The sequence below is a fragment of the Rhamphochromis longiceps genome, linkage group LG14 (genome assembly GCF_057381845.1).
Source record: "Rhamphochromis longiceps isolate RC_006_pf linkage group LG14, R_longiceps_female_GT1.1, whole genome shotgun sequence".
Lineage (NCBI taxonomy): Eukaryota > Metazoa > Chordata > Actinopteri > Cichliformes > Cichlidae > Rhamphochromis > Rhamphochromis longiceps.
In genome coordinates this window covers 30,700,267-30,722,799 of record NC_140570.1, presented here as the reverse complement: position 1 = coordinate 30,722,799, position 22,533 = coordinate 30,700,267, and the positions used below count along the sequence as shown (strand labels likewise).

Sequence of the window (22,533 nt, the reverse complement as noted above, 5' to 3'; positions counted from 1 at the left end):
TAATATTTTTAGTATCTACAATAATTGCTTTATCTGAGCTGAGCACTAAATCAGATAAAAAGTCTGAGAAATCAGACAGAAACCAGCCGGGTGAACAACAGATAATAACAAATAAGACTTATGAGTTTTCCAACTAGGAACAAGGGTAAGCATCAGACTTTCAAATGAATTAAACCCCGTCTGGGTCTTTGGTTGATTAACAATCTGGAGTGGGAGACTGTAACTCTAGTTACTGGTCCCAATTCTGGATAGTCACATTTTAAAAACTTTCCCATGTGTGGGACTAATAAATGTTTATCTTGTCTCTTATCTTATTCTGGGCAGTTTAATGAATTTTGCCAGATTTCTACAAATGAGAGGTGCTGGGATGGATGTCATCTCTCCTAACAAGTTTCTCAATTATCTATAAAGCCCACATCACTCAGACAGCGAGCAATTTAAGGGAAACATGTGGCTAAATATGTCACTCCTGATCTGATTGGAGAGGGGACTAGACAAGCCAGCAGTGTTATGGTTACAATGTTGTTACAATATTAATTTTAGTGACCTCCGATTGACTTAACCAGGTGTTATTACATCTTAGTATCTTATCTGTCTAATGTGTGTAGGGAATGTCAAAAGTTCCAGAAATGATTGCTCATCAAACAACTTGTAATAGCTGTGCTGTGGAAGCAAAGTGTACTAAAATGTCTGATAAACTGACCATAAATCTTGTGTGTATTTATTATCTTTTATCAAGCAGTTTGATTGGCCTCCTATGCTGGGAGGCTTTTTTTTACCAGATGAGATCATGAGATCAATAATTACTGGAAAAGGACATTTGAAAAGAAAAATTGATGATGATTTATACAAATTCTAATTAATTTTTGAGTGTTTTGGTAAAATATTGATCCTTTTCACCTCTTCAAAAGCTAATCATTCATGTGGATATGTGGCACGTAGCCACATTGTTCAGCTGTCTTGGCTCAGTCTTTATCTAACAAAGACCATAAATAAGCAAACAGACTGTTTAATCTTACTTTTTGAATTTGGCGATTGCTGCTGTTCGTTGCTCTTGTGAAGCAGCACGTTGAAATGTATTTCTGTTCTGACACAAGGGCCGCTCTCATTCAAAAGGGTTTATTTGTCGTGTGTGGTTAAATTGGTTTATTAAGAAGTTATCGTTTGGTGAGCAGTCCTTTGTATATTGGAAAGCATGACTGATTTGGATTAAAAGTGTATGATCCAGGAAAAAACATACAGGAATATGCCATGAAATCTTTAATCGTGACTTTATTTGATTATTAATGACATTACAAATGACAAAGAATTGATAGGTAAAACATACCTTAATAATACACATTATAGTGTTAACACGTGTCTGTATTTTAAATAAATATGACACTTTTAAGTCAGAGTTTAGATGTTTCCAGAACAGTAGGAAAGCATGTAATAGAATGCATCATGATATTTATCAGAAATATTATATCAGCACAAGTGAATACATGTGAATCAGAATCAGAATTCTTTATTGCTATTCTGCTGAAAGCACAATGAAGTCATATGTTGTCCCATTCAGTGCAAAGAAAGCAATCTAACTATCCTTAAACATTTAGTCTATGTCCCCCAAAAATGTGTGTAAATTGTAGTGAGATCATCATTGTGAAACATTTAAAACCAAAAGTAACTAATTTACTTATTTGTCAATAACATATTTTGTTGTAGATAAAATCTTACATATCTTACATATTCCGATTCAAATAAGCATGTAGTGTTTGATACATGTTGTTTTGAAGCATCTATTGAATTTACATCCTTTACTTTTAAATATACACTACATTATTTTTTTCTTCTTCTATTTGAAAATCAACAGATGTCACAAACAAGGGTATTTGTGCATAAAAATTGATTAAATTAAATAAAGCTTGCACTGGATAGCAGCACTGACTTGGTGAACAACACACAGCTGACCAAAGCAAGTTGGCCACTGGAGTAATACACCTCTCTTCCATTCAAAGGCTGTACTGGTCTGTAGTTGTTGACCATTTTCTGTCCATCATAAAACAGAAGTTGGCTGAAAGCAGTGAGCTGTAACAAAAAAAATAATTAAACAGGCAGTTAAACATGTACTTTTATTAAAAATAGTATGCAAGGGGCATACTATGATAGAACGCTTTGCTAATAAATACAGCTATTATCAATGATAACTAGGCAACAGAGTGTGTCTCACTAAAGTTAACTTGCTGCTTTACTATACTTGTTCTACTATAACTGCAGTTTTTTCATATAACTGTTTGAGACCAGTACAGAAATAAACAAAGAAGTGCACTTGTTTTACATTAAATGGGTTGTTGAATGTGTAATATTTCAATAATGTTTCAGTAATATAATTTAAAATTAACACATTTTTCATATAGACAGCATAATTTCAAGGTTTATCCATTTTGAAATACATTTTTGGGTAATTTGGGAGCAGTGGAAACAACTGTAATTTGTTAGCAAACAACTCAAAGAGCCACATTAGCATAGGCTTGTGTTACGTATTACATATAAGCCCTGTATTCTTTTTCTCTGATCTCATTTCATGTCCCTATGCTTTCTTGGGTAAAGTATATGCCTCATTAGCACTTAAATACACTGCTTTTTTTTTTTTTACCCATAAGGTATGTGTGAAATTATTCTTGTTATTTTTAACATTAAGTTTCCATTGACCAACTACTACCATCTAGTGGCTATAGTTATTGTAGCAAACACCTTGGGTTGCCATAACGTTTAATATTGGTCTAATATTTGTCTGTGATTCTGGTTATACCTTTATTAGTGTCAAATGTAGCCAGTTTAAATAAATTTATTCAGAAACTATTTACAATTATCATTTGGGGGTTATAAAAAGTTTCCAAGAAAAAGTTATTAAAAGTTGCCTTAGTGTTACACTAAATTAAATTTCAAGGATAAACTCATTACAATCCTCTTCTTTATAGATTCAGTACGATGTAGGGAATGATACCTGATTCCTGCTGAGAGGAATAGTGCTTTCAAACAGGGTCCAGACCACAGCTTCAGCACAGTCAGGTGTGGTGAGGGAGCCCTTGTAGCGAAAGTACTTGGTCCTGTTAATTTCAGAAGGAATGAACATGTCCAGGGAGACACCCACCAGCGTTACATTCGTTTCTGGTTTGATGAAATGTTAACAAGAACATAAAGTCAGAAAGTCAGAAAAGACTTCAATCATCACTAATCCTCAAAAAATCTTCAAAAAGGTTTTATTGTGTTGTTGTGGATGTTATATAACATTGTGTTATCTAATAATAGATGCCCTTTAGCCTAGTGTAATCAGCTACATATTTAGGACTCTATATGGAGGGTGAAAAGAAGATTATTATCATTTTTCAGAAGATATAACTTACTAGGTTGAGATATGTATTTCAGTGCACTGATAAGATGATCATACTTCTCATTTGCAGACTCAGACTCCTAAAACGAAAGAATAAAATGTTAACCGTCATACCAAAAGCAGTTTATAATTAAGAAAACAAAGTTAGTACAACATACAGGAGCTAATTTGATTTAAAGACACACTAAAGCTCAAATTATACAGGACATGTGATCATTCAGCAGCTGGAGGGTTGTTCAGTCTGACGGCAAAGGCAGTCCTCTGGAATGTTTTCTGATGGGTCCACATTTATGTAATAAATAATCAAATACAGCAGATTATTTGCATTTGGGAGCAGTATAATTAGAAAAGCTTTAACTCTTGCTGTTATTCTTTTTGTTGTTTATAATCTGCCATTTTTTTAATGGTTAGTCTATTTTTCCTTATTATGGGAACATTATACCTGTATGCTGTTTTAAAATGTGCCTTTTGCAAATGTTGTTTTTTTTTTGTGGCTACTAACTAAACTACTGGTTTGGGCTGGATGCTGGACATTTTTTTGAAATGATGTTTACCAAGTACCTGAAAGAAAAATCCCAAAACAGCCACACCCGTACTGTCTTTTGAAGCCTCAGCTAACGAGTCATATTCTTCTTTTATATGGACGATATGCATCTACAGATAAAAGAAAGCACTGCATTAGAATAATTAGGATCTATTTGAATCCAATACATAAAATTACTTAAATACATATAGTGTCAATCACAAAATATTTCTACTGATTTATGACATACTGTACCTCCATTGGAAACTTTTCTCCATCAATTGTGTGCTCAGAACCAAGTCCTCCATCTTTGCCCCAGTGCAGGTGAAACTGAATTGCCTTGTATTCATCAACCAGATTTCCTCCTTTGATTTGTATACTGGAAGGCAAATTTAGCTGAACTGAAATTCAGAATTAAAAAATAAAAATAAAAACCATTAGACAATCTTCCATGGATGCTCCCATTATTTCAGTTACAAATGATCACACATGACACACATGACACATGCTTTTGCACATGACATATTTTAAAAGGTATTTTTGTTACATGAGACGCTTGGTTGCTATTATTGTCCATTTTACCACCTCCTCCTCCCTATACTTTTATCCATGTTATCTACAGATGGGGTAATTGCATTTTTACAGCCAGAATTGACATCATAGTGTCAAACTGTCTTCCTCAAATAAACTTGCAATTATAATTAAGACATACCACTGTGGCCATTGTTTATGAGGCTCCCATAAAAAGTCTCTTTATAACCGGTGAAGTGAAAAGGAGTCAGGCGTTCATCTGGTAGCACTTTCCTTGTGACAATATTAACTGGAGACTGAGATCTGCCATTGCAGGTTTGTGAAACCAGTCCCCACAGCTCTGGACCTGTGAGGAGAAGAATAGAAACAGCTCCACTAACATGCCTCCTTTGTTTAACCATTCATTTGGCTTGTTTTATTTTTATTTTTATTTTTTTTTTAAGTTTACCTGTGCAGGTGTGGTTGCATTGAAGTTGGGAATAGTAGCAAAAATCTAAAAGATCAGGTTTGGAATATTTAAAAAGAGAAAAGAATTATTCATCTGTAGGTTATGAGGTATTAATTTTTGAGCATTTGCAATCACAATCGCATGTGACTTTATCTAATCTATCTAAACTTTTAATACAATTTTAGATATCTGGTTGAATTAAATTGACCCTATTGGTCACAAGCACATTTATATTAATGATTAATTATTTCAATAAATACACTTTTGATTTTATGTATTTCAGTTGTATTGTAGTCAACATTGTTTACTGAAGGCAAATAAAATCTATCATTTTTTGCGTGCAGTATCCAATGTCATGCAACTTATACACAAATTAAAAAAACAAAGAAATATAAAACTCACACCTGCCCCTGAGACGAGACTCACAAAAAATGTGAAGAGAAATAAAACAGATCTGAGAAGCATTGTGAATCCACTTATAGTGTAGATTCTTCCAGCACTGACTGTTTTCAAAGATGATGCCTGAATCAAAGTTCAACCAGACTATCATTCAACTGGGAGCCCCACCTATCACCCCCCGTTTTATAATGCACGCTTTAGATTTATGACACCTAATTTGTGAGGACAGTGACACACAGCAAGAGATATCTCGGCGTTCATATTCTTGAGATAATGAATGGACCCTAACGCTGAAGGTGTCTTCCTCCAGAAATGAGCCCACAGGTGATTTGTCCAAACTGCAAGCTACAGTTACATTTTTGAAGTTAAGGGACCTCTAGTGGTGATGTGAAAAAATGCAAGTGACATGTTTGCGGGTGTCGTTACCTTTAAGAAAAACTGCAAAGTAGATTTATTAACCACGAGAAGTGTCATTTTTTGGGATTAGATTTGTGATACTATTTATGAGTTAGGATTGTTTTTATCACTCTTTTCTACTATGTCAGGGTCACATGAGACAGTGAGAGACTGGATGAGAAGTTCATTGTTCATTCAGCAGTTTGCACACAAAATTTAGTTCATTTGAGTTCATTCCAGGTTTTGCAATAATTAGCCAATTAAAAAACTCTATTTCATGTACCATGTTGAATCACTCTTTAGAGCTCTGCTGTGCTGAGAACGGACAAATCCACCAACAAATCAATGATGGGCCAGAGCAGAAGAAATCATTGGGTTCCTGCTCACCAAGAACAGCAATATCAAGCTAAAGTGGGCAAACCAGAAAGAAAGTAAAAGATAAGTCTGCAGATGGTAGGTTCATAATTTGGCAGCAGGAGTCCATGTACCAAATCTACCTTGTATACAAATTGCTGATGATGATGGTTTAATGTTTTTTTGAGTTCCTCAATATCACTCAATCATAGTTTGGATTCCATGCTTTATATTATAGGAATGAATTTGTAGCTGATCTGCAGAAATGATGTGATTTCTATGGTGCTAATGTTTTAGTGACTGTAATGTGCTCTGTCTCAGAGTATAAATATAACAAATTACAAATGTTTGGGGAAAAAACAAAAAAAACAAACAAACAATTTATATGGTGTTATGTCCCCACGATGAAGGTCTAGGGGTGTGTGTGGGGACTGGTAACAAATGGGTCCAGAATGGAATGAAAGGAAAACAGACAGAGGTGTTTAGTAAATAAAATAGTTTTTAATCTTAACATAAAGAGCCAGCAATGCCGTTTTTCCAGTAACACTAGAAAAAGAAAAAGGTTGCAACAACAAAGAACACAAGTCCACACCACGAGGAGGTACTTCCAGGGGCCCACAAGCCATCCCTGTCACTAGCAGCAGCAAGTTCCACTGCTGCTGCTGTTGAGGGCCACAGGCCCACACTACTCACATGAAGCAGCTACTCTCCCCACTGCTCCTACAACTCCACGCCACAGGCAGGACAATCACACAATAGGGCCGCTTTTGACACCTAAAACACAAACAGGAAACACCAGAGAAATCTGCCTCCCCTCATCCAGTTCATGCCCAGCTTATATGACCTCAGAGAGGTGATTGCTGACTGGGCCCAGGTGGTAAACAAGGCCAACAAACAGCAGCTGTGTCCTGCTAGGACCATAACATATGGCTTTCACTGGCTGAGCAATTAAAGTTTGAGAATGAAAATCTCTGTTGGCCAAATATGATCACAAACAGAGAAGAGTGGAAAGGCATAAGACAGAAATGGTCACTCGTGTATTTTAGGTGATATAAAAGAGTAGAAGGAAAAGGAGGTAAAGGAGGAAAAAACAAACCTTTTTCACCACGTGAGGCAAAAACACACTGTTGAACACAGCCAGGCTATAAAGGAGGTGATACTAGCAGCTGGTGTAACACAAAAGGAAATGAGTGTTTCTGGACCACTCGCTAGTTTCACTCCATATGACCGAAAGAGGAAATGGTGGATAAAAATTTCTAATGTGTACATGGTGGTAAAGGAAGGTCTTAAAAAAGCTCAAAAATATAAAAGCAGCTGAAGCCATGAAGTTGGCCAAGCTGGCTGGGTATGAAAGTGGAGGGCTGGGCAAGGGACATATGAAAAATCCAGGTTTGCTCAGAAGTGGAAAAAAATAGTTTCTGCAAAGAGTATGTTAACATTACCTGACTCTATGAAAAAATAAATTTTGATGTTAAACTTGCTGTTGGCTAACATCATATAGGCAGGTTATTATTGTAAATATACTGGTTTAACCACTCAGTAACAACAAAATATCTATTATAAAACAGACCTATACTACATGTAAAAGCTAATATTTAATAGTTTTTCTGACTTTAGTCCCATACAGAAATTTGATAGCTGGACATTAACTTTTTTTTACGACTCTTATCAAAGTTACACTAAGTGTATTTAATTTGTAAAACTTGTTTTTTGAACTCCAGAGTTTTCATTTTAAAGTAATTTATTAGAAAAGCAGATCATTGTGGTTGGTATGCTTCACACTGATTTTAATGAAGGCCAGTATACTGTTGTAAAAACAGGGATCATGCCTAAATTAAAAGTCATGTAAAATTGGAATGCAATGATTTGGATTATTTTTTTTTGTTAAGGCAAGTAAAAACGTTGTGACACTAATGGAGGCGTGATGAGATAAAAGCATTGAAATTACCCTGACTGTCTTTAAATATTCAAACAGATCCCTTTTGTAGGATAGAAACAGGTTTAACCAGCAGAGGGCAGAATATGCATATCCAGGAGCTGGGGTCTATTGACAAGAATTTGTAGAGATGAGCCAGAGAACCATATTTGACATCCAGTGCTGAACTTCCCAAAGAGACTCATTAAGACAACTGTGTATATTCAGTGTCAGATGAAATACCAACTGGTAGGTAGCTATATCTGAGTGCCATCAACAAAAATAATGAATAGATACACTGTGTCTCTGAGTTATATACTCAATAGGGAGAAAGCATAAAGAAAAATAAACTGATGATTGAGTTAGAAGTTCTTTAGAGAAACAGAACCTCCTATTTGAAAAATAAGAGTTTCACTCAAATTTGTCAAATACTGCATTTAAGCTGCAGCAGTTTGGGCCACAAACATCATCAAGTACTCTTCTCATCCTAACCACCACCTTTTCACACTGGTTCCCTCTGGAAGGCAAGTCTTTATAGAGCTCACAAAAAGTTTTTACTTTATGTGTCAAATGTGAATTGCATTTGAGACTAATGCAGCCCTGACTGGAACCTCTCAAAGATAATATTACTGTTTAGTGCATGGAGCAATTGTGGTATTTTTTAAATAAAATTTCTGCTATAAAAGGTTATTTAGAAATTGGTCTAAATGGTCTAATGGCACCAAAACAAGTGTGACTTGACCAACGAGGAGGAGTTTCTGGGATTTCTTCCCAGCAGAACATTGCGTTGAAAACAGATGATCACTTTAGTTTAGTGATCCTTAGTTGTTGATATTTCAGAAGGTTTGCAAATGAATGTGTTAAAACAGCCAAAACATGAACAACAACCTAGCTCATTAAAATAAATAAGACATCACAAACACAATAGATGAGAAAGATAAACTGTTACACAAAAATGGCTAAAAATGGTTTCCTCTTCATTGTTCCCATGGACCCATGAAGCTACAAGTACATGTGCCAGTGTAGAGAGGGTGTTGATTACAGACAGTGTTTTCTTTTTTTCTACTCTTGCAGGTGAGCATTCTTACATTGAGTTTCTGTGAACGTGAAGCGTATCAGTCAATGAAAGTAAGAAATGTGGACGATGGGCACATCATAAACATAAACAGGTGCAGTTTTAATTACCGAGGGACAGTAACAGACATGGTTGTGAAGCCTGTAGATATAATCATCAGGTAAATATCTTTTTATAGAATCTTCATCACGATTTAGATAACGATTATGAAGATAACTTTTGCAAACACTGTACAAAGACATTTCAAAGACTGAGGCCATGCCTCTTAACTGGAAGGTTGAATCGGGTTAAGCAGGGATTATACTTTCTTGCATCCGGGAGTCCACTAAGGTCCGCTGCAGTCACAGTCACGTGAATTTCGTCAGACAGCGTGAGGGTCCTTGTAGATGTCCATGTGGCTGCCTGTTTTTTGTGGCGTTACAGGCTGTGGAGAATTGACATTACAGTGCACCAAATATTCATGTTCCATACTTCATGTTTAAGACTTAAATAATTGATGATAAATTATATACACATTTTTGAGACTTTAGACCTGATACAGATTTTCTTGAATCATTCAGCCAGATACTATATGACTGCAATATTAAATAATCAATTTCAGTCAATTAGGCTTTCGTATTAAGTTCTGAGATCTGATCAGAATATGCTGATAAATGCTGATCTTCTTCTGTGGCAGCTTAAGTGGTCATAAAGTTTTTTTCTGCTGCTGATATGATTTTCTACAATGCCACCAAGTACGCTGTAACTGCTCTGACTGAGGGCCTGGGGCAGGAGCTGCATGCAGACTTTGTAGAGACAGAATTTGAACACAGCTCTACAGGGAATATCCTGATAAAGGAGCATAAGGTAAAAGTATTATTCCTACATGTAAGGTACTGTTAAGATGATTATACACATACAAAATATTTGTATTTTATACAAATACTTTTTACTTCTCAGACAGCCTATGAAAGCAATAGATATTGCCAGTGCTGTCATATACGTGCTCAGTGCCCCCTTCATGTTCAGGTTGGTCATTTTCTCTTACTGTTAACCTTTTTTATTGTGACAAATTTTATGTCTGTTATGTTTACTCATAATGAATTCATCAAATTTTTCTTTCAGGTTGGAGACATTCTGTTTGAAGGTGTGTTGCAGGTGAAGCAGAGTTTGTTACCCTGGCAACTACAGTGCAGGAACCCATAATAGCTTTACATTAAAGTGGTGTGATTGATTTGCCTCACTACTCAACTCTGCCAAATTGTAGTCAATTCACAGCAGACTGAAAAGAAAGAAACTCATCCAGCTGTTAACTCTTCTTCTCAAAGCCTCACCTGCTATCTGCTCAGAAGTGCTGTTGACCAACCAGGATTACTCAGGAAAACACTTTAATTAATGACAACTTCCTACTTATTATATTAAATCTTACTTGTTGGATAGTTTTAAACCAGTAAAAGGTTTGTTTTGTTGTTGTTGTTTTTTTTTTGTTTTTGTTTTTTTTACAGTTAAATCAATGTTAACTGGTTAAAACCTTATTGGTTAGACACACACAGTGTGCATTTTCACATCACTGAGAAGAGGCTACTGGTATGAAAACCTTTCAGTCAAACCTAAAAAGTACTCTCTTGATTTGTGTGATATGCAGCAGACAGTGATATTTCGGCAGATAAAGGATATATGGAATATCCTCCATCAGAAATCATTTTCATAGCTTTTTCGTGCAAACTATTAGCAAGAGCTACAGTTACATTTTGGAGTTGGAGTTTTAAGTTGCAAACTGTAGTAGGTGTGTGAAAAGTAAATTTACATTGTGTAGCTGGTTAGATATTTTTGTTTCATATTTTGCCTTTGTCTTTTTTACACGACTGTACTACGACCTCTAGTGGTTAACATTATAATGGAAGTTAAAGCAGAGCTGGTTTGGTTTCAAAAACTGGCAGCAGAGTGCTGGCCAGCCCTTTCAAGTGTGACTTGACCAAAGAGCAGGAAATTCTGTCCACGACTGTACTACGATCTCTAGTGGTTAACATTGTAATGGAAGTAAAAGCAGAGCTTTGAAATGCAAAATGATGATGAACTTCAGTGGTCTGTTTTCTTGGGACATTTGTGCTCTTCATTAACAACCAGCCATGGTTTAATTTCCATACATCAGTATTGCCATGTTTATACCAGTGTTATCTTATTATGAGTGAACTGCTTGTTTAAAATGCAATTAAAATGAAAGTTCAATAAGTCACAGTAAAAAACATGAAATAAGAGAAAATCACAAATCTGAATATGCAGAGAGGCATCTGAGAAGAGAAAGAGCTTAGCCGTCATGATGTGTGTCGGTCTACCAATCTACAGACAAACTCGACATGTCTTTTCTCCACAAGTCTTCCTCAAACAGAAATCATATTTAAAATAAACCAACTACTACTGCCACAAATAATAATAATAATGATAAGGAGGTTTATTCTGCTGTGTCATGCTGACATGAGACCAAGAAACTGGGCGGGCAGCCAGTTTATCCTACTGTAAATACATTAATAAAACCGGTTAGTTACAATTCATCTTCCATTATAACACTGTAAACCTGACTCTATGTAAAATGTAACAATTTTTGGTGTAGTGTTTTTTATTTTATATGGGTTATTTATGGAAGCTCGTCCCCCGTCAAAAATAAAAACTACAAGAAACAACAAACAACCTTCATGGTCCAAAATTCAACTTCCTCAGAAGTTTGGATTTATTGGAGTCACAATTCTGGTATAAAGTAATACCAAATAATGCCTTCTTTCCTTCTTTGTTGTTGAGTTGTGTAATGTGAAATGCTTATGACCTTCACAAGTTTTCCATTTCTGCAAATTCACTCACTTTAGTCTTTATTGTCGCAGTCACGGTGTATGGTGCATAGAAGGAGAGTGTGCTGACACAACTATGATATTTTAGTTTGAGATAATAACTTTTGTTTGATAAAGAACTTGCTTTGTAGCCAGTGATTCAGCTGAAATGAAGTGGTTAATCAGTCAATGCGTTCCATTCGTTGGCGTCCCGTGAAGTCTGCACCGGGACTTAAGACGTTCCAATATATATATCTATAGATGGATGGTTAACAGGCACAAGACAGTTGGCGCTCACTGTCACTGAGACTCCTCATCACTCTCTTCATACTTTTGGTGCTTTCGTCCGTGTAGCAGGTTACCGGTGTCTGTGATGGAGCGCTGGCGGGGCAGAGTAGCTCTGGTGACTGGAGCCTCAGTCGGGATCGGTGCGGCTGTAGCGGTAGAGCTGGTCCGGCTCGGCATGAAAGTGGTGGGCTGCGCCAGGGACGTCAGAAAACTCCAGGTTTGTTCTGAACTAACAAACTGGATTTCAACAGAGATTATTTAATGTAAAACTCTAATGAAAAGGAATTTTTAATATGAAGCTCTGTCAGGCAAACATCATATTGGGGCTGTCGAGCAGACAGACCCTTTGTTTTACTTCAGCACAACCAGTTGTAGAAGCCGTCACTCCAAATGTCTTTGATAACAAGAAAAAAATACCTTTTCAGTCCACGGCCTGAAGTTCTTCTCTGACATCTTCTGCCATCAGCTTTGTCTGCTGGTTTGAAGACAATAAACCACAAAAAAGATGATTTAGTCACTTTGTCTGCATCATGCAGCTCGAATGTGTCGTGTAACGATGTTGAATAGCCGTCGTTATCCCTCTGCTGTGTCAGTAGGATTGTACTGTACAGCATCTCATTGATATGTGAGGAATGCTAATGTAAATCTCCATTTGCACTATTTGCCTATTTTGCACCACTATGCCTCCTTACTTGAATATTGTATATTGTATATTGCATAGCTTTTTTTTTGTTATACGTAAAATTGTATTGTATTTATTTAAATTTTTACTTTTTAATTATTTTATTTGCATTTTTCTAATCACTAGGGTTTGAGAGTAACGCAATTTCTATTCTCTGTATGTCCTGTACATGTGGCAGAATTGACAATTAAAGTTGACTTGACTTGACTTGAAACACGATAACAGACTTACATCATTAAAACATAAAGGACAGGAGATATTTAGATATTTTTATATTTATATTACATTTTATAGCTGACGGATATTACTAAATAGATAGAATTTACTAAATAGCTGGATGAACATGAAAAATATGGCTATAATAACAAATGACCATGAGAGCCAGTAGAATTAATTCAACTGGACACTTAAAAGATGTCCTTAAATGCTCTTTAAGTGGCAGAACAGATGAACAAACAGTTAATCGCTTACTTGAGATGAAATCTGCTCAGCTACTTTGAAAACAGCTAAGTGGTTCCTCCTTTAACAGGATGACTGCTCAGGGGTAAGGCCATCATGCAGTCCAGCAACCTTTATGGTTCTGCTTTGATTCACCAGGAACTATTAGGGAAACCTTCCAGCGCCTCCTGTGAAAGACACAGGCATAAACACACAAACATTTATTAACATGTTCCACAGTCTTCCAGTTTGATTTTCTCATCCTGTGGACAACAACGTACATGGATGCAGGTTTATTGTTAACTTTTGGAAGGTTTATTTAGTGAACATATCCAGCTGCAGCTCCACTGTGATCCTGGATAAGCACTTAAGGAAATGTGTCAATAAATGGACAAACATCAACTTACTATATTTATCCAAACAGACGGGACCAATAATACTTCACTGAGTTGGAGACTTTAATGTCTCTTCTATGTAAGAATGTCTCGTGCTGATATACCTGCAAACTTGACAACAAAGGTTTTTCAGACTGCATGTAGCTGTCCTCTATGTCAGCTCACACATTTACATTTATGTCACACTTATTTCTGCTTTCCCATTTTATAATTATTACTTACATTTTGATTAGATACCTTGAGTTTGTAAATGATCAGATTACATAATTGGAATACAATGTATCCAATTCAGGGTCGCGGGAGGATGAAGCCTATCCCAGCTGATACAGGACAAAGACAGGCTGCCAGTTTATTGCAGGGCTAACACAATATGTGTAACAGAAAATCCACTTAAATGTTTGATATTTCTTATAATAATCATAATTATGACTATTATTTAAAGGTTTCTTTATAAATACATTTTGATTTTTTATAACCTCTAAAACATAAACCTGAGCTGTTTCAGATTCTGACCTCTGACCTCACTGCAGCTCCCTCTTGGAAGTACGTCTGCTTCTTGTCTACCCGCAGTGTTGACCGCCTGCCCTTGATATCACGTACTGTACCTGAGGAACAAAAAAGGACAAACACTTGCCTTCATTTAAGAAGTACATTCATACAGAGGTAATCTATGGAAACACACTAGTTCAACCTTTGGGAGAAATCAGCTCCTGTGAAACATTTCTGTAAATGAACATCATGTGGAGAATGAATGAAATGAGTTCTTCAGGTGACTCAGCAGTCCCACACTGACAAATGAAATCTAGTTAAACTATTAAGCATATTTGCTCTTCTGAAATCTGTTTTAAACAACAACAAACATAAATTAGTAACAAAAATACAGCTGAGTAGAGGCTTTACAAACCACCAGCAGCCATAATGCTAAATTTTAATCTTCAAATGTTTCTGAGCCGTCTTCAACCTGCTTTTAACACATTAAAGTCCCACAGTCAATGCAGCCTGACCCAATCCTAGATGTTCAGCACAGAGACACAGAGGTACCGTTTAAAGTTTAGTGATAACCTGAGTCACTGATCATTTGCAGTATTACAGAGTCTGGCAGTCTTTGCATGATGTCCACGTCACTGTAAGTTTCTAGCTCACTCTCAGGTGTGACAGGTGTGCCAGCAGTAAAGAGTAATAATAGCCTGCATCCTGAGGTTTGTCATGCAGGATTAAAGGAGCCAGGCTTTGTTCACACAGCTAGGATTGTATTTTACACTGACCCTGGGTCAGTATAAGTATCATACAGTTTAAACGAAGCACTGAAACTTGCACATATTTATTATAGATGCACTGAAGCTAATCGAGATATTTGCTGTCAATCTGTGGCTGCGATTAAACACTTTACTGGAAACTTTATTAACTAGTAACTTCATCAGTCATGACAGAAGCTAATATTTCTGTGCTAACATCGTTTAACCAGTAACAGCTTTACTAAGCTAACGTTTACACCGTAACTTTAAGCTAGCACCATAAAGACGGTAAAACACGTAATAATATCTACAAATGCATCGTAAAGCTGTTATATTAGCACTCTGTGTATTACTAACATAACCACATTAACATTACTGACACTCGCTGACTTTTAATAGTCATTCTATAAATGCTGTCCGTTTAAATGGTCTTACCTGTAAACACTGCATATCCACCGGATTCCAGCCAGAGTGGATTCTGGAGTCTTCCACGCTCCTGTTAGTGATCCTCCATCTGGATGGATGAGAACAACCTTCTGAACAATCTAGCAGGAGATGGCCCATATCTATGGGACTGATTTGTGCTAATAACGCCCATTGTATGGACTGATAACAGCCGAAGCGGGTGAATAAAGTCACCCAGTAGCTAGCTGTGCCATTACCCAGCATACATCACTCCCTCCGTAAATGCAATAAACGATACAAAAGCATCGTTCTACCTGTTTTTCAGGTAGTTGTTTACATTATATAATTTATTGTGTTCTGTATACGTCACTACAATGTGATTTGGAAAATGTCTAAATATACCGACAGCAGGCACTTCCGCAGCAATCTCTTCAATCGGAGGACCCTTCACGTCAATTCCCAACGCGAGAGGGGTACCCTGCGCGTCCATAAGTGCAGCAGAGGGAGCCTGACCATGCGTCACACGTTTGACGAGTTGGGAGTGAGAACGTGTTGTATGTTCTCATCCCTGAGGAGAAACTGTTGCATCTTTCATTTGTAGCCTCCTTTCAAAACAGTCTGTGAAACATTTACCATATCTGTGTTTTTTTCATCTCAGTGAGAAGTTGCAGCATGTCACCTTAATGTACCTTAATGTAATTTTTACTGACTTTATGTACTCATGAAAACACTGTATAACATTTTACTGATAATTTTCACTAAGGAATAAAATAAAAGGATTTTCAGGGAAATTTCTTTCATTGCAGTGCTCTTGTTGTGGTAAAGGATTTTAATGTGCTGTTTGTAATAGGACATTTAAATAAAAATGTCCTGTGGAGAATATCCAGTACACAAATATTTATATAAGAATAAAAACAAAGAATATATTTAAGGTAAAAGCAAAATATCTGAAAAAATTACAACAATTTCAATAAAATTACTTAAATATATTGTAATTAAGGTAAGTATAATACTTTTTTTTTATATCTGCATAGACAAAACACCCAGAAGAATTACTATAACTAACTAGATAGCCAAGGAATTCCACCCTGTCTTTGGTTGAATACATATCAGAAAAACTGTTTCATTTCTTTCAGACACTGCTTACAGTACTTAGCAAATATAACATAAGCTGTCAAGGGGGGGTGGAAATCATGGAGCAACTGGGTAACTGGGAGGTATCCTGGGGGAACTCCCAGGTCTGGACCCCTGCATTACTGAGCTCCTGGACAGCCTGAGTTGCAACCTGGTGGCATCACATGGACAGAAATATATTGTCCCTGAAGTGTTCTGTTGGTTTTCTCTCAGGTGAATCTGGGGCCATTTGGCGGTATCAATTTATGCTCTTTATGTTCCTCCTTGCACAAAGGAGCAGATACCTGTCCAGCTAATGTTTTAAGGACCTACTGTCCTACTGTCTGTGCTTAAGGCTGTACACCCCGGGGTTTTGCTTTGCTTGTTTTCTGCTTTGTAATTCTCTTGCTAAATGTCTGTATGTATTTTTCCTGCTGTTCATATGATTCAGTGTATTAAACTCTGTTCCAAGAATTCTACTCTTTTCCAGAGCATCTTTTTGAGTGTCTTGATTTTAATTGGATCTAAAAGGGTTGGATCTCCACATCGTTGGTGGGAGAAGATTATCATGATGGCTTCAAAATTTGCGACCACAAAAGGTTTCCCTGAACAGAAACCCCATAATTCACGGGTTGTTTTATCATTGCCGCTCTAGTGCACCTGTTGTTAATTAACACCAAATGAGATTAACTTACCAGATCTTATCACAGAGCGGTGTAGTTACAAACTCAGCTGCAGGGAGCAATACCAGATGAAATGACTAACACGCCTATTGTTTATTAGTTATTAACCTTTCCCCCTTTATGTACTAGGTGAAGGGGCAGTTATGCTGACACAAACAGACCAAAGATGAAGAGCTGTTGTCAGCCTGTGAAGTTTTCAGGGACTAGCATTTGAGTTATTGTGGAAAATTTACCTACTAGGCAGTCTTTATGGAGAACACAGTATCAAGTTTATGTAGTGTGCATAGCAAATTCTGTTGGTGGGCTGTTTTGTATAATGAGATGAACCCACAGGTAGAGCAAATAACTGCTACAGTTATGTATGACGCCAAAGGTCATGAAGAAGTTACTCTCACAACTTGGTATCCATCCTTGCAACACTTCTGGTTACTTATTTGGGCAATTATTTTGAAGCAGTATCTAAATTAAAGTTAATTGTACTGGTCATAGGAGCTGCATGTATAGAATCACCAGTGAAATCTGATTGAAGAGGAAACAATGGTTGACTATGCTCCAAAATAAAAGATAAACTTCTACCACCATCTTTGCTGTTGAATAGATATCAATTCAGAGTTCCTTCAGTGCCTCATCTCTCTCTCATTCTGTGCTGATTTAAGCAGGAGATGCGCATGGATGACCAAATTAAACAGAGACTGATTTGCCATAAACATATTAAAAAGTAAAGTGAAGTTTTTCTGAATTTAAGAGCATATATAATGTGTGTTTGAATAATGTGTGTCTGTTTATCAGTCTACTCTTAAACTGTACATGTCTTTGTGTATTCAAAAAGAGATCTCGTTCTCAAAGACAATATATTTAAATGTCGGATTAAATACTGCTACTACTTCTACTACTGCTAATGCTATCATGATGATGGAGTTTTTTTCTGCTGTGTCATGCTAACATGAGAGAGAGACTGGGTGGGCAATTAGTTTGTCTTGCTGCAAAGAAATGAATAAACCAATTATTTACAATTTATCATCCATTTTTGTAAATATGACTCTGTGAAAAAGTTCACTGTTCACAACTGGTTTATAAATGACCAGGTTTATTCCAGTTTAAAACTACGGTGTTATGTTAAAACAGCATTTATGTGTTCAACTTTACAATGCAAGTCTTGTTGGATGTAGTTATTTATTTTTTGTTTACATAAAAACAAAACAAACCTTAGAAACTTGAATAAAGTTCATGCTCACAGGTGTACACACGGGTGATCACACCCACAAACTACACCCTTTTTGGCTCCTACCTCAAAGCACACTGTGTTCTGTTGATCTTATGTGCTGCACAATAATGTTTAATATTTAGTATTTACTGTCATATTCCCATATATCATTGTGATGTTGTTTATTCTATTACTCTTGTTCTCTTCTGCTTGTTTTCTTTTTTCTTTCTCAACAGGTGATCCAGGTGATCGATATATGCATTTTTTTTCTGCCCATTCTGTTGGTTTTTGTTTTTTGCCCTTCTCCCCCGTCCCTCTTCTCAGCTGTTTTTCTTTCCCTCTTTCTTTCTCCCCTTCTTTCCTCCAGTCAAGTCTGTCCCGTATTCAGCAAGTGAAAATAAAATAAACAATAAAATGTGAATCAAATGGACCATTATGGCAAGGCTGGGATGGTCAATTTGGTAAAGTAAATCCGTTGGGCATCTTTCTTTGCCTTTAGACAATAATTCTGATGGCAAAAGAGCCAAACGGGACAGGCAAAAAAAAAAGAAAAAGAAAAGAAACTTGAATAAAAAACTAAACAATATTCAAAGCTCTTTCCCCTTAAATTTAAACTTCTACCACATTCGTGGTTGCAGCATAGATTTTGATTCAGGATTCTTTTAGTGACACTTTCTCAGTCTATGGTGTTAGAGAGGAAACACCGATGATGGTCACAAACACATTATTATCCATTTATTGGACATTAAAGTGAAGCAACAGGTATAACTTACTCTGTAGACGTTATCGTGGCAGTGCAAGGTACAAAGAACTGTGCAGGGAGTACTAAAACAAGTATGATATGCAAGCTTGAGATAAGAGATTTTGTTTGATTTAGCTTGGCAGTGTAACGAATAACAAGTGTTTAATCAATCACTGCTTTCCATTCATTGGCGTGAAGGCTGCACCAAGACTTGCAACATCTTTCTGTAATATATATATATATATAGAGAGAGAGATAGCTCACTTTAAAGGACAGTTTGAGCTCAAGGGTGACTATCCTGGAGACCCAGCGTCCCTCTCTTCATACTTGTTTTTCTTTCTTGCGTGTAGCAGGAATCCAAGCTGTGATGGAGCGCTGGCGGGGCAGAGTGGCTCTGGTGACCGGAGCCTCGGTCGGCATTGGGGCGGCTATAGCCGTAGAGCTGGTCCGACTCGGTATGAAAGTGATGGGCTGCGCCAGAGATGTTGGAAAAATACAGGTTTGTTCTGAAGTGAAAGACTCATATAATTTTTGATATGCAAATCATTTTTAATTGTGTCAGGCTGGAATGAAAACTCAGACTTTCTGCGAGAGTGCAAAGTATATTTTACACAAGATCTTCCAGCTGTGTCAGGCTTACATAAGTCGTTTTATTTAACTGTAATTAAACCTGTTTTACAACAGGTCAGTCATTGTCGCACGACAATACAGACTGTGTGTAAAACTTGATTATTGATAGATGATCAATAGATTCATTGATAGATGTGGCACAACACTTTCAATTTCAATTTACTCCATTGCAGAAAAAGAAGGCTGGACACAACTGAACTGATGACAAACATCTGAATTTCAGTTTTATTTTTTTTTCTCGTCTCTACAGTTTTCACTAGAAAATAAGAAATTAATAAAAACGCTGATTTTAATCTTAATTCTTACCTTTCTAATCTTAAAGCTTATCATCTGCCATTTCCTTTTGGTTTCAGACACTGGCAGCAGAGTGTCAGAGCGCCGGCCATCCTGGTGTTTTGGTTCCTTTCAAGTGTGACTTGACCAAAGAGGAGGAGATTCTGTCCATGTTTGCAGCGATCAAAAATCAGCACAAAGGCGTGGACGTGTGCATCAACAATGCTGGTCTGGCACAGCCAGAGCCGTTGATAAATGGCAAAAGCAGTGGATGGAAGAACATGATGGACGTAAGAGCTCAGATATTTTAGAAAACAATTATCTTGACTTAGACTTCAATAATATTTTGTGTGCGGTATGTGGAAATACATTCACTGGAATGTTTTCTTTGCAGAATATTGAATGAAATAAAATTATCACTTTTATGTAGCTCTAAAAGTTGGGGAATTATTCTGTTACAGCAGCAAAACACCAAAAACAATTTAGCCCATTAAAATAATAATAATAATTATAATAATTTTTACTTTTTATTTTTCTGCATGGTTTCTTGCAGGTAAACGTTCTTGCACTGAGCATGTGTGCACGTGAAGCTTATCAGTCAATGAAAGAGAGAAATGTGGATGATGGGCACATCATAAACATAAACAGGTGCAGTTTTATTTACTGATGATCAACGACGGCCATGCCTGTGAAGTCTGATGATTTAAACATCTTTCAAATATCTTTGAATATAATCATGCTCAGATTCAGATTGAGATTATGAGCTTCTGTTGGTAACACTAATGGCAAACAAAGAACAATCAAAAGAACAAGATAAAATATACAAACAATAAGTTCACAGCAAACATGCAGACTTGAACAGAGAGGTTTTAAGTTGAGATTTCAACTGGGGGAGAGAACCAATGTTTCTTATATCTGGAGGTAGAAAGTTCCACAGGCTGGGAGCAGAGCAGCTAAAAGCTCTGCTTCCCATGGTGCTGAGGGGGAAAGAAGGCAAGCTGGATAGAAGAAGAAGATCGAAGTGAGCGGGCAGAAGAGGTAGTGCTTGACAGGTCAGAAAGGTAAGGAGGAACAAGGTTATGAAGGGTCTTGAAGGTAATCAGATGAAACTTGTATGCCATTCAGAATTTCATAGGGAGCCAGTGACATTCCTGAAGGATATGGATGATGTGCTGGTATGCGGGCAGCGCAGTTTTGAACCAGTTGAAGCTTATGGAGGGATTTTTGGGGGAAACCATGCAAGAGAGAATTACAATAGACAGTGTGGGATGTAACTATACTATGATCAAGAAAGGATACAGACTGGGTGGAAAGAGAAGGATACAATCGGTCCGTGTTGCGTAGATGGAAATAGGCAGAACAAGTGAGATCATTAATGTGAGATTTATAGGATAGTGAGCTGTCTAGGATGATGCCAAGACTCTTAACCTAAAGTGAATGGAAACTGTGGAGATTTCAATAGTGAGAATGAAAAGATTTGCCTTTATTCCCAATATTGGGAATAAATAGGCATATTTGTGCACATTTTTGTATATTCAATCCTGGAATTCAGTTCAGTAGATGAGTTTGAGATGAGGAGGAAGAGGGTGACATTTTATTAAGATGCCAGTGGCGCTCACTCGTTTCATTTCTTTGGTAAAGAGGACTCCTCCTCCAAGGATAAAACACAGATGTGATCCTGAAATCAGATAAAAAATATGTTGGTAAATGCTGACCTAGTGAAATGTTCTTCTGTTGTAGTGTGGGTGGACATCATGTCTATCCCATTCCCAATTTACATTTCTACATGGCGACCAAGTTCGCTGTAACCGCGCTGACTGAGGGCCTGAGGCAGGAGCTGCGTGCAGAAAAAACTCATATCAGAGCCACGGTAAGGTTTTAAAGAACACTGATAAACCCAAAAAGTGCCCTTAAAACCAATTTCAGCTGCTATGAGACACATTTACAATACTTTCCGAAGTCGACACACAATCACACTTCTTTTACCTTTGTTTTTCTTTTGTTTTTTACAGAGCCTCTCTCCTGGTTTAGTGGACACAGAATTTGTATCACGGCTCCACAGCAATGAACCTGAAAAAGTAGCTGCTATGTACAGTGAATTTAAGGTATAATTATTAATCTCACAGTTTATAGATTGTTAATATGATTACTCTGATAAAAGTTATTAAGCATTTTTCACTTCTCTGACAGCCTTTGGAACCAAAAGACATTGCCAGTGCTGTCACATACGTGCTCAGCGCCCCGCCTCATGTTCAGGTTTGTAGGTTTTCTCTTATTTTCAACTTTTTAAATGTTCACTTATTGAATTTAGCTCATTAATATTGTAAATATCACCAGATTACTCAAAATAAGATAATATTTCTATAACTTTCCTTTCAGGTTGGCGACATTAACTTTGAAGCTGTGTAGCTGGTAACACAGTGCAGGCACACAATCCAGCCTCCACAACAAAGTGGTGTGAAACTCAGCTATCAGAGAAGAGAAAGCATGTCTGTCATTTCTCCACAACTGTTCCTAAAAGAGAAATCCAATTTAAAATACTCCAACTGCTGCAACTAATACTACTGCCACAAATAATAATAAATAAAGTTAATGATAATGAGGTTTTTTCTGCTGTGTCATGCTGAGAT

At 36.8% G+C, this 22,533-nt stretch overlaps 2 protein-coding genes and 1 long non-coding RNA gene across 5 annotated transcripts; 1 reads left to right on the top strand and 2 right to left on the bottom strand.

The window, feature by feature from the left end:
- Positions 1-1,893: 1,893 nt before the first annotated feature.
- Positions 1,894-6,650, bottom strand: ca4b (carbonic anhydrase 4b). Its single transcript, XM_085429324.1, has 7 exons — positions 6,617-6,650; positions 4,609-4,773; positions 4,152-4,297; positions 3,935-4,027; positions 3,387-3,453; positions 2,987-3,150; positions 1,894-2,067 (listed from the first exon to the last, which is right to left on the bottom strand). The coding sequence occupies exons 1-7, from the start codon at positions 6,648-6,650 to the stop codon at positions 1,894-1,896; spliced, it is 843 nt and encodes a 280-aa protein (XP_085285450.1).
- Positions 6,651-11,464: 4,814 nt separating this feature from the next.
- LOC146654396 (uncharacterized) lies at positions 11,465-15,794 on the bottom strand. 3 transcript variants are annotated; one of them, XR_014914743.1, is made up of 6 exons: positions 15,661-15,733; positions 15,289-15,367; positions 14,132-14,223; positions 13,257-13,411; positions 12,521-12,578; positions 11,465-12,340 (listed from the first exon to the last, which is right to left on the bottom strand). It is a non-coding gene; the product is annotated as an uncharacterized LOC146654396 (long non-coding RNA). The 3 variants fall into 3 exon arrangements; XR_014914742.1 differs by having other exon boundaries at positions 11,466-12,340; positions 15,665-15,794; XR_014914741.1 differs by lacking the exon at positions 15,661-15,733 and having other exon boundaries at positions 11,470-12,340; positions 15,289-15,647.
- A 3,379-nt stretch (positions 15,795-19,173) lies between these two features.
- On the top strand, positions 19,174-22,364 carry LOC146654395 (dehydrogenase/reductase SDR family member 11-like). Its single transcript, XM_085429130.1, has 8 exons — positions 19,174-19,226; positions 19,351-19,499; positions 19,984-20,193; positions 20,457-20,551; positions 21,644-21,773; positions 21,916-22,008; positions 22,094-22,159; positions 22,283-22,364. Exons 2-8 carry the CDS (start codon positions 19,368-19,370, stop codon positions 22,310-22,312), a joined length of 756 nt encoding a protein of 251 aa, XP_085285256.1. The 5' UTR covers positions 19,174-19,226; positions 19,351-19,367; the 3' UTR covers positions 22,313-22,364.
- Positions 22,365-22,533: the final 169 nt, after the last annotated feature.